Below are 13,264 nucleotides of genomic sequence, written 5' to 3' on the forward strand. Positions count from 1 at the left end.
GAAAAACAATGACATCATGAGGTTTGCAGGCAAATGGATGGATCTAGAAAAAATCATCCTGAGTGAGGTAACCCAGACTCAGAAGAACAAACATGGTATGTACTCACTCATAGGAGGATACTAGAGGTAAAACAAAGATGACTAGACTGCTACACAACTCCAGGGAGGCTACCTAGAAAACGGGACCCTAGGAAAGACACAGGGATCACCCAATGACAGAGAAATGGATGAGATCTACATGAACAACCTGGACGACAGTGGGAGTAATGAAGGGCAAGGTTTGAGGGAAAGAAAGCTTAGGGGAGCAGGAGATCCCAGCTAGATCAAGAACAGAAAGGGAGAACAAGGAATAACAGACCATGATAAATGAAGACCACATGAGAACAGGAATAGGTAGAGTGCTGGAGAGGTCCCCTTAAATCCACAATGATACATCCTCTGTAGATTGGTCGAGAGAAAGCCTGATCTGACCTAGTCTGGTGATCAAATGACTAAACACCCTAACAGTCGTGCTGGAACTCTCATTCAATAACTGATGGATGTGGATGCATAGATCCTCAGCCAGGCCCCAGGTGGAGCTCCAGGTGTCCAGTTGTCGAGAAAGAGGAGGGACTGTATGAACGTGAATTGTTGAGACCAAGATTGGAAAAAGCACAGGGACAAATAGCCAAACTAATGGAAGCACATGAATTATGAACCAAAGGCTGTGGAGCCCCCTGCTGGAGCAGGTCCTCTGGATAAATGAGACAATTGAATAGCTTGAACTGTTTGGGAGGTACCCAGGCTGTGGGACTGGGACCTGTCCTTAGTGCATGAGGTGGCTGTTTGGAACCTTGTGCTTACACAGGGACACTTTGCTTAACCTGGAAGGAGGGGACTGGACCTGCCTGTTCTGAATCCACCAGGTTTAAATGAATCCCAGGGGAGTCTTGGCCCTGGAGGACATGGGAATTGAGAGGAGGGGCAGGGGGGAAGATGGGGGTGGGAGGGAGAAGGACAGGGGAACCCATGGCTGATGTGTAAAATTAAAACACAAATATAATAATAAAAAATTCACAACTCAGGTGACAAAAGATAAATTTTAGCTATTTTATGTTAATAAATTATACCTAATCATATATACCTATGACAAAGTTAATATATATATAATAATATAATAATATATATATATATATATATATAATATATATATATATATATATAAATGTTGCATATTGGAAATGCAGCAACATTCTGGAGTTTATTTCAATTTTCACAGAATGTTCATAATGGAGTATTTGATGACTTAGCTATTTGCAAATGATATTAACTTATAAAGATAAAGTAAGGTACGATAGTAGAGTTAGGTATGTAAGTAATACTTTAACTAATTAGATATTGCCCTGTATTATCTAGGACAAGTGATTCGCTAGGTTTATTAAAAGGACAATATAAAGCTTAAAAAAGGACAATGAACAAAAATCTAGGAGAGTAATATATACAAGGGAAGAAGTAAGGGAGGCTGCGACTTATGAGCTAGAAAGTACTAAACTATAAATTCTTTTATTCTGGGAAGGAGCCAACCATGTTCAGGTTAGTATGACACAGCATGCTGAAATTACGAATTAAAAGACCCTGAGGCAGATAGGAGAAGAGAGGAAAGGCAGCATGGCATTAGCAGGCTGGGAAGGCAGACAGAGCTTGATCACATGGGCTTGACTTTATAGTTTACAGTATGTAATTTCATTCTAAATCTACCAGGCAGTTTTACGCAGGAAAATTATATGATTTTGTTTAAATATTAAATACAATTATCTGTAACTTAATTACAGTGTTCTTTGCTTTGCTAATATGAGCCAGCCTTCCCGAATTTGCTAAGAAAAACTTACGTTTTGACATTACCTCATCCTGGCCCCAGTGACTCTAACATCTTCACCAGAACGTTTCCACTTTAGACTGAAGAAAGACACACTACCTTTCACTTAAAGTTCTAGCTTTACCTGTGGGTGGCTAGTACCTCCTTGTCCTGCTGCTTCCTGGGCTTCTGCCTGGCCATTTTCTCTGCATTTGAAATAGAGCATAGGAGAACTCATCTGAGTGTTGCTCAGAGTCTGCTCCAGGAACTAGCATTTGACAATTACTTGGCCTATCTCCTGGAACTCTGTCCAGAATGCCTACAAGCAAACCACACATGGCTGAGGCACAATAACTTATTCAAGGGATATCCATCTAATCATTCTCCTGCCTTGAATCATAGAATGCTTTCCTTTACAAGACAACAGATGGCTCTTCCTTCTGAAAGCAGGCAAGGTCAGTAGAGTCTGATCCCCTCTTGACCAGCCATGTCAACAAGCCATCCAGTGACATATGTAGTTATTCAATTACCTGGAACTTGCCATTTCCCCCAAAGCCTGTTCCTTTCTTGCTCTTTATTCATTTTCTTCCTTCCTTTTTGTTTACCCTTATGTTTCTTTTCTTCATTTCCTAACTACAAGATTTTTTTAATTATTTTCTCTACAGAAAAAAAATCATCTAAATAATTGCAGCATGATGTAGACAGTCATTCCTTTGTATTCTTTCCCCATTGTTTCTTGATGTCTAGGTACATGAAACATGGTTCTTTACATAAGTAATTCAAAGAATGTTATCTGCATTAGCTTTCTCTCTAAGTTTCACACATTGGTAGAAGTATACCAAGAGGTTTGAGAAACTGCAGGAGATAGAGAACACAGTATCCCAACATTTTAACTCCAGGACCTCTGTGTGCTTGTGTATGTGTAACCCAGACATGTTCTCCTTGGCTTACAATGGAGTTGTGACCCACTAGATCCATCCTACTAAAAAGAATAACATACTTCTAAATGCCTTAGAACTATTTAGTACACTCAGAATAATTAGTCTAACAGAGCAGAACACCAAGGAGAATCAGTTACTCACTTCCACAGTCAAGTTGCTGACTAGGAACTTAGGAAACCCATGTTGCCACTGCTTCCCAGCATTGCCATATATGATGGTCAACTCATTGCAATAACTCTGTTAATTCTAAAATTATGGATATAAATAAAACTATATAATTAGAATATAGTTTGGTTCTATGCATCTTCTAGCAGAAATTCAAAGCTTTGTTTTAAGTTCAAAATACAACAATATCTTTGCTATAATTTAATACTTAAACAAAAACATCATTTTCCATTCTGTAACTTGTATTTTGGACTCACATCAGACTTTCTTTAATCAGACCATATACAAATATATTATGATATACTTAGAACAAGGTCAAACAACAAATATGACAAATAGGTAGTGTTTATTTTATTTTTCAAATGATAATGAAAGAGATTTGCATAAAAATCCTTTCACATGATAAGCTTTCCCTATGTTTTGAAAAAGTGTTCAAAAAGCATTATACCTGCTATTATACAAACATATTTGATGCTTAGAGCATAAAATGCATCAGGGCATGGGCAGAAAAATTTGCTGAGTAACAAATATTTCAAGGGACATAGGAGAAACATTTTATGACTGAGCACTTGATAGAATAGCTTGGTGTTTATCAGGTGAGAAATCTTCCTTGTACCTTCATTGTTGTACCTTCTAAGTGTGGGCAGTTTGATATGTTCTTTGGCCAAGTATCACCTGTGGAGACCAGTCTGGATTTTATAGAAGCCAGTGAGGACTTGGGCTTAGAAAGTTCAATTATTCCATAGAGTGATGAAGTCACATTGTGTGATAAACTTATTAAATATTATCCTAAAAAGTATATTTTAGCAATGTATTAATAAACACAATTTAAATCATAAACTAAAGAAACAATTTGTTATTTATTTAATTTCAATTCTATAATTTTGGTTTTCAAGCATAATTCTGTATCTTTTATGTATGTCTAAATTGTTGCCCTAATTGTGTCATTTAACATTATGCTTTAACTGACAGGGCCTTCCTCAGCAGTATTGGTCTTTTAATTTTTCATGGCACAAACACCACAAGTGTCATTAAAAAATTATGAACATAACTAAGAAAAAAATCTTTCTAAATGTTGACAGCTTTACAGACACTGGATTTGGCATGGATTATTGCATAGTATATAATGATCCCTTAAATTAAATAAATTAACCAGAAAGGGGTTTTGGTCAAATATTTTCAGTAAAGTTGGTCTTCTCGCTCCAGTTCTAAGGTTGGATAATTCTGAGACCCAGAGTGAGCCTGAAATAGCAAGCTCAGAGTAATGAGGAAGCAGTAAGAAGTAGTATAAATTTGTACTATGGCTCCACTAGTGCATCTTACCCATTTGGCTGCTACTCAAATGTCTTCTGCTCTGGAATCCTGTCCCATTGCTCTCCAAATGCATTTAACATCTTCCTCTTTTCTTTCTCTTGCTGAATTTTGCCTATAACATTTTATAGCACTGATTATATCACATCACTATGTTTAGCTTTGCTTCTTTCAAATCTTGGGGTACTTCTGTGCTAAGAGATTTACAAATTTATATTGTGTATATATATTGCATATAGTAATGCAGATAAGTATGTATTGATTAAATAGTGTCAGGAATCTTGAAGCATATAGGTTTGAGCTCCATGGTGTAAAATGGTAATTTGTTAAAACTCTTTGAAGATTTTAGGTTTTGAAGCTGATCAGCAGGCAGGCAGATATATTCCTACTTTTGAGGAATATTAAATCTTGGGTAAGACATGTTCTTGCATTATTTTGTGAAATACATTGTATCTCAAGTAAAAAGTAAGTTAATGCTATTTAAAGGAAGACAGGCGAGTTTAGAAAGAAGGGATCCTAGGACTTGTTAAAATATAATTGGACAGCATTATCATGTGAAATTTATTCTAAGTATTCAGGTCTGTTTCAACAATTGAAAAGTAATTCATGTAATCATTTCAATAAAGTAAAAATAATTGTACAATCATAGCTATAGATTAAGAAAGAGTACTTGAAAGATCATTTATGATTAGAAACTCTTAGAAAACTAGGAATTGAGGTGACACCATCAACTTGAAAAAGTATTTATAAATATGCAATATTTAATGCTATACTCAATGATGAGAAACTCAGGTGTTTCACAAAAATCAGGAACAAAATAAGCATATCTCTTCTTCGCAGTGTGATAGGCCAGTCCTGACTAACCAAGTGAGACAAGACAAGGAGCTAAAAACATGGACATAAGGAGGGAAGAAAAATGTCTTTTATTTGCTTACGATATTTTCGTAAATATAAAACTATTTTGGAGCATCAAAAATAGAAAAATCTATTTTAGAACTAGTAAATAATTATAGCTATAGAGTATATGGTTAATAAACAGAAGATGGCCAGTATCTTAAATACCAAAAATGAACAAATAGAATTAGAAATTAAACTCACAAAACTAAGGTTGTATTAGCCTTTCCCCAAGAGGAAATACTTAGAGATAAGTCTACAAATATATATTAAGGTATGTATGAAAAAAAACACTGAAAAATAATCTAATGATAAAAATTTTTAAAAGAACAAAATAAACAGAGAGGAATTCCATGACAATATACAGGAAGAATAAATGTTGTCTAGAGACCAGATTTTTCTAACTTTGCTTTAGAATCAATATAATCCATGTACAAAGCCTGGTGAGTCATATTGTTACTATTTTTAAACTAATTCTAAAGATTAGAAGCAATGAAGAACAAAATTTAGTACAGTTAATGTTGAAGAACAACAACAATATAATAATAATAAAAATTGGGAGGCTGATACTACTTGACTTCAAGACTTTCTCCAAACCTATACAAATTTAGGCACTATGGTACTGTTTAGAAAATTGCAGATAGCTGAATGGAACAAATAGACTTCTCAGTTGTAGGCATACAGAGATGTAGGCAACTGGAGAGAAAATGTCCTATTCAACAAGTGATGCTCAAACAGCTGGCTATCTCAACCAAATGAAACCACCAGGGTAGGTTTGTTCAGTAAAAGTAATTCAAAAGCTGTAACATTATTAGAAAATAACCTAGAATGACATCAGGAGGCAATGACACTTTAGGCAGAAGAAACTAAAGGCAAGTTGTACAAAAGAAAGAACTATATAACCATCACAGTTCACAAAAATTAATTTTTTATCTGTGAAGTGTACTGTCAAGACAATAATAAGAGAAGATATTACTTGACAGAAAGTAATTGCCAAAGATGTGGCTGAGGAAACACTGCAAGCTAACATACAGAAAGAACTCTTGAAATTCTAAGTCTATAAAAGCAGTCAAAACTATACCAAAGATCTTGACAAATACCTCACCAAAGAAGATTTATAGATGGCAAATTAGCATAGTGAAAAATGTTCCACATTAAATGTCAGGAAAAGGCAAATGCAAAGAATGTGATGGCACTGGACACTGGTTAGAAATGTTGAAATCCAGAATGCAAACAGGGGTTAAGTCCTGCAAGGATGTAAGCAGCAATCCTGCTCCTGCATTACTGACTGAAACACAATGTGGTATAGACACTGTATAAGAGAGTGAAACAATTTCTTATAAAACATATGATCCAGCAGGAAAGAAAGTTTACATCTATATATAAACCTACATGTGAATGTTTATCATGAAGTTAGATTGAGAATTGTCAAATCTTAGAAACAACCAGATGAGTTTTGTGAGATTAAATAAATAAGCAAACTGTGAGACATTTGGACACTGAACTTCTACTCAGCAATAAAAGAACATTTTCTATAAAACTGTGGAAAGACATGGAGGTGTTGCTGTCTCTTGACAAATACTTCACATCACACACATGTTTAATCTTACTGAACTATTATAACAGTAAAAAGACAGCAAAGCTTATGGCCAGTATACAAGATTCTATACCAACATCTTGACATTCTGGAAAAGGATTTTATCTCTCACTTCCATTTCCATATGGAATTTTAATTTGTAGATGATTTAAGAATGTAATAATCATCTTTAAGATAGTTTACCTACATCAATTCTATAATCACAGATTAAATTCAAAATATTTATAGGCAAACTCACAAACATCATTTTACATATTTAAATCCAGCAAAGTGTATAAAGTAGAAAAGTAAGGCAACTGAAACAGTATATTCACTAATTGTGTAAACCCACTCACTGCTCCAAAGCATCCTTTTACAGTTGTCATCATGTATCTGCACGCCAGACATTCCCCTTAGCTCCATCCTACTGGTCAACTCCCTCTCTCCAAGGCAAGATCTATTTCAGGAGTCAAATAGTCACACACGGAGACTCATTCCCTGTAAGACTTTAGACCTATGATTTGACTCTAATTTTTGAAAGATTGACTATAACCTCATGCTTGAGTGTCATGTGGATGAACTACGCTGTAACCTACTATTTTACCTGGACCAAGAATTGCACTCTTCAAATGAATTCTCATGTAGACCTTTCAGTACATATTTTAGTTCCAATGTCAGCAATGCTAGAAGTCTCCTGATACGATGGAGACTGGTCTATTTCCTTCAACAGAGATAATTAACATTTTTGTATAGCAATTTCATTTGCTAGTTTGCCACTTTGCTTCTGAAATATAAAAAGCTCTAGCCCTCTCACCAGCTGTGTGGTGATATCTATGTCTACAAGGTGTTCTGCTCAATAGCCATGAAACAATGATTCTCAGACCCTACAATCACAGCTCAGTAGAGCAAATTTCTTTATCCATAAAGCCTATTGCTCACTTTTCTCAAAATGACTTTGAGGGCCATAAACTCATGCCACGATACATATTCCCTGCTACTATTTGTGAATGAGGAGTGCTAACTGCTTACCTTTCTCACTGACTTATTCTCTATCACACAACCATGCTCATTGTTTCTGTAACTTGTGGCTTAGCTTTAATCTCTTCCTCCTCTGAAATTTCTCATCTATATCTTTCCTCACCGATCAGCATTCACAGTCTCACTTTTGATTCCATTTTCTCCTACTTTAACTAAAACAAAAAATCTTATGTGAATAGTCCAATTTTCCTTTTCCATTTTTAAAAGCTGTTTCAATTTTGTTTATACCTGCAAAGTTATGGATCTGTACTCCTGGCTCTTAAAGAACTTGTCCTTGTGTCTTCCAAAAATCTAATTCTTTTCACATTTCTGGAATTCATATTATGGTATAATTTACTAAAACTCCTCATTTTTTTTAAATGAATCTGAGGTTGCATTTTCTAGTCCCATTTGCAAAATAATGGTGTTATTTGATTTTAACCCTGGGAGATATTGAAGCCACAGGAAATAACCAGCCTAGGTCACTGAATCACCTCTTATGTGAAAAGTAGTCACTCGTTGACCAGAACCTCATGCGGTGGGCAAGAAAGAATAGTCCCTGGCATGAAAATGCTCCTTCTTCAAAGCACTGAGAAATTATTTTTGTATCTAGCTCCTAATAATATTAGCTATAAATCACAAACTCTTTCCCATTGTCTTCCATTGGACTCTAGTATTGGGGAATTTTGCATATGATAAACATTTTTCTATCTCAATTCTAAAACCCTTGTTTCATCTTGAGCAACAGTAATATCTACTTATACATGATCTAAAACCATATATCTCCAAATCTTGACTTCCAGTTGGATTTGTTTGCTTCTTTCTCTCAATTTGGCTACTCATTCTCATAAGCATGATTTGAAATTTTTCCTTTCGCATAACTCCTCATTTAAATTATTCATTGTCCATCAGTACACAAGGTGATCACAATCTCTATTTCGTGATACAAATTTGTTTAAGCACTTCAATTATGAGTATTATTTGATTTCATCCTTTCTTAACTTACTCTTATACTAACCATACATTAAATGGTTGAATTCAAACTTTAATTGAGTAATATCCTGGATAACCCAATTGACCTACCAATGTCTCAAACATGCAGTAACTGAGCTGTCTGCTGTATCAATAATGAAATAACCAAATAACAGAACACTAATGGGTTAGACCATGAAACAGGGAAGAGAAATTATGATACAAAAATGAGACCACTAATCAATAAACCTCCATACTTCCAGAAATACAACAACTTACTTGGAATCTTTTCTCAAATAATGTACCCCAAACTCACATTTATGTATCTAAACTCATAAGCATCTCATATAAATGTCCTTCTCTGTCAGCATTTTCTCAGTAATAGCAATCCTCAAAACTAAGAATACAAACAGTATAATTGGCTGTCATTCTTGAAAATGTTCCAAAGTAGCCTTCAGCATCACTCCATTTCAAATATTTATTGATATGACATTCTAAATATATAACAGCTTTGCATATAGTTCCTATATCCCATGACTTAAAGCTCATATCATCTTGCCTGAGTAGAATTAAGATACGGACATTTTTTTTTATTGTAAGTTACTGGACTCTAAACACTGTCCAGCCTATTTCTGGTAAACTTCCTTCTTTTTTGCTGACTTGGACAGACTGGATGAGCATCATCAGAATGATTGAGAGAGTGGATGAATGGGTAGAAGTTAATTTATCTGAATTCTCACAATCCACATACACATATGAAGCAAGACTTCATGTCTAGGTTATATAATAGAAAAAAAGCTGGTTTAAAATCCAAACAGGTGGAACTTGATGAACTCAGGCTCAAATGTAGGTTTTTTTCAATTTAACTAACTCTCAGATACTAATTATCTTTCCATATTGAGCTTCATGGCATATATTTTATTTAATTTGTAATAGACTTAGAACTACCTTAGACAAAATTGTCTATGAATATAGAGAGTAAAGTCCCTTGAAGACATTCGGACATTTTAAAAAATGTGTCTTTAATTAGCAATACTTTAAGAATTATTTCAATTTTTTAATGGAAATGTGTATGTTTGTAATACAAGTTAGTGTTGATGCTTAAATGTACCAGCACAGCCAGCTTGTAAGAGGAAAAGGGATTTGAGTAGAAAACAATGATATAGATTTTGAATTGTTGTTGTCCATCGTTATCATGTATGTCTTCCATGTGGAAATACTGTGCTAAGCAATTTACATATATACTAAAATAGAAACTGTTAGCACTCTTATTTTACAGATAAGAAAGTGGAAGGATGAGAGGAAACTATCAAAGCCTAGAGGCAAATCCTATTTCTGCAAAATTTCAGGAATGCTGAACATCACATCACCTTCTGGATATGTAGTAAAGGCTTATATTTTAAGCCTTTACCAAATGTGAAATAGACTAAAGAGGTTTTTTTAAATACAAATAGGGTCTAGTAATGAGTAATTTTGATTATAATGAGATAGGGAAGGAGAACAATATGTAGAATATCAAAGTGATCTTAGAATATTTAATTAACAAATAGTGTTGTCTTACCCATGAATTCAATCCCCAAGTGGTCTGCTACATCAAAGTCAGCATGGAAAAAAGGGAAACAGAAAAAGAAATGGGTTAGAAAAAATCCAAACATAGGTGTCTATGCTTGTTAGACCATCCTCCAAGACACAGGCTCTGTGTCTTTTAACTATGTTAGCTTATGAGATGTAACTTGTAGACAGCCAACAGTAACAGTTCTTGGTATTATCTTTAATATTTATTTCCACAAAGCATATACATTATTACTTGGCATTTTAGTGAAATAATAATGCATAAATAATGAAATATATCAAATAAAATTTTAAGAGAGGAGAATCAAAAAATTCCTTATAAAAGTACTTTCAAAATCCACCACATTTCTTGTAGATTAAGTCTTTGTTCAACATTAATTTATTTGGACCTCTACATTAGCAAGAATGGCAAAGCCTCAAACCAGCTATAAAAGGCTATAATGCAGTGTGCTTCACATTCACACACACACACACACACACACACACACACACACACACACACAATACACACACACACTGATGACACTAGACTTCTTTCTTGGACATATTATACGCGACAAGTGTGCATTGATGAAACCAAACATCTTACACAGGTCACAAAGTCTGGGGTAGATTGAAGGCACAAATTCAATGTACCTGACCCATAGGCCACATGACTGCTTGACTTGACAGGTCATCTGATCAAAAACAACTGGCAGAGATTTCACCATTGGTGCTGGGTGCTCACAGACATAAACAGTCCTGAACAGCTAGTCTGCCTGTGGCCAGCAGAGTAATGAACTCTCCTGGGCTCATTTACTCAAAGTGTCTTCTTTAACTGTTTGATCATGTACTCCATTCACTTTGTAAATTCAACACATGACTTAAAATGATATTTTCTGTTACACAAGTATTCCCAGAATTTGTCTGGAATGAGGGTACATGGGACAAAAAGCTGTTGCTTAACTGTATTTGTTTCCAAATCCAATTGCTGACCTCCATTTAGGGGTTTAGAAAATAAATAAGCATTTCCTTTGAGAAAACACATGCATAATTACCTAACTAATATTAGTGCATTTATGAATATACACAATATAAAACACCTTTTTGACATTTCAGTCATTTTAAGTACTTAATTCATTTTAATTGCTTAGTTCAGCACAAATTAAGTTCACAAGGTTGTGCCACCACCACCACTGTTTGTAAGGCTCTGGCTCTTCCATCCCGTCAGTCAGAGGCTGTCTTCTCATCTCCCAGGTTCCCTCCCCTCAGCTACAAGCAACCTCTAGGTTCTACATCAGTTCAGTTTGCCTGTGGTTCAAAGAGATTAAAATTCATGTGAATTACAGAATGTTGCCTTTTATGAAGAAAGATGGCAACAGTGTTTATAAAACATGGATTTATCCCTTTTTCTTCATGGCAATTTGTTCTATTGCTTGTGCTGCACTGATATGCACTTTCTTCATTATCTGTTCATTTTTGTGAAAACACAGAGTCAGATCTCTGGCCATCCTTCTTAGTAAGTGCCATCCTGAAGATCTGCACTGACAGGAGAGTCCAGAGGCAGAGATAGAAGTTGCTATGCAAAAGAATGAGATTTATGAGGAAAAGTGACAAGTGCATGCTTATGTTCTTCTGCAGACAAGAAGCTCCCTACTGTGTGCTCCAGAAACATGGAAGAGATACTGGATATATAGAATTTTAAAATGAGGCTTGAGCGAGATTAGCTATTATGAAGGAAAGGTAAGGTAATTCAAAACACAGGAAAGGACACAATTTGTCATTTGCATACAAACAGAAACAAAAGAAAATCAGGAGACAGGAATATTTAGAAATCAGCAAGCAGAGGCTTCCTGTGGAGCACAGATATTCACAGGCAGAGGCTCTCAAAGAGTGGACCATAGTTCACAGGCAGAGGCCCTCAAGGAGTGGACCTCAGGTATTTACAGGCAAAGACTCTCAAGGAGTGAGCTCTAGATATTCACAAGCATAAGCTGGTAGTCAGGAGGCCCCTAGCCTCAACTTGGTTGAAAAGACATTTCTGCTAAAGCTTACATGGATCAGCACTGACATGAGTCTGTTTTGCTGGCTAGAGCATAATCAGGGATCAGTCTCCATTCTTCCACACCCTATGGTGTTCTACCTATATGTGTGACAAGGAATGTAGACAGCCAGTCTTTGTGACTCTGTAGACAGAGCTAAGAAATGAGCAGTATGTTGAAACATTGGAAATCAATCTGCATACTTTTACAATCACAACAAATTCCTGGCCAGCAGCATAGACAAATATCACGACACAAAATTATTCAAACACTGAAAAATATAAATAGGAGTCTTGATTAAAAGAAATTTCTCTTAATATAAAAGTTATTAGGTTTGTAATTTTCAGGCTCTCCAGCAAAGTGCCATCTATGTTCTTGGATATTGCAGTGAAATTGCTCACTAATTTTTATGATGGCCTTTTGATAGAAATTGACCAGCCTGAATATACAAATAAAAAATTAATTTTTATTTGAAAATCTCTATTTCCTGCTCTTTCAGCCCTCACTTCTACCACACACATTGCTGTATTAAAAAATGCTAAACATTGTGATCACTGTTTATCACTTTGAAGACATTGACAGGCATTGGTTCACACAGAACGATCAATGAAAAGCAGATGACAGAAAAGCAATTCATTTTGTTATTACAGTCATACACAGAACATAAACCACACTATTTCTCAGAAGACTGTGCTGATTGTTTCTCAAGGCAAACATCTTGCCTGATGTTCAAGCCTGAAGGAAAACATCAAGAGGAAGAAAATGAGAATAAATCAATTAATAGTTCATTTATTCATTACTGCTCAGCCCTTAGGGTGAGTCAAGAAGGACATGGCTCAAGCCAAAGCCATCTGATTTCCCCTGGAGAATGTAGGTAAATCTATAATTTACATATTTTAACACTTCAATCAACTTTTCTTTAGAATATCCATACCCTTAACATTGTGGAAGTGTGGCTGAC

At 35.3% G+C, this 13,264-nt stretch overlaps 1 protein-coding gene across 4 annotated transcripts in view; it reads right to left on the reverse strand.

The window, feature by feature from the left end:
* Positions 1-13,264, reverse strand: part of Nrg3 (neuregulin 3) — a 1,086,061-nt gene that overhangs the window by 112,866 nt on the left and 959,931 nt on the right. For all 4 annotated transcript variants that reach the window (XM_036198821.1, XM_036198820.1, XM_036198824.1 and 1 more), the window contains exon 4: positions 10,272-10,298. In XM_036198821.1, coding sequence (XP_036054714.1) covers positions 10,272-10,298 — 27 coding nt within the window. The remainder of the gene's footprint in view (positions 1-10,271; positions 10,299-13,264) is intronic.

The sequence above is a fragment of the Onychomys torridus genome, chromosome 9 (assembly GCF_903995425.1).
Source record: "Onychomys torridus chromosome 9, mOncTor1.1, whole genome shotgun sequence".
Classification (NCBI taxonomy): Eukaryota; Metazoa; Chordata; class Mammalia; order Rodentia; family Cricetidae; genus Onychomys; species Onychomys torridus.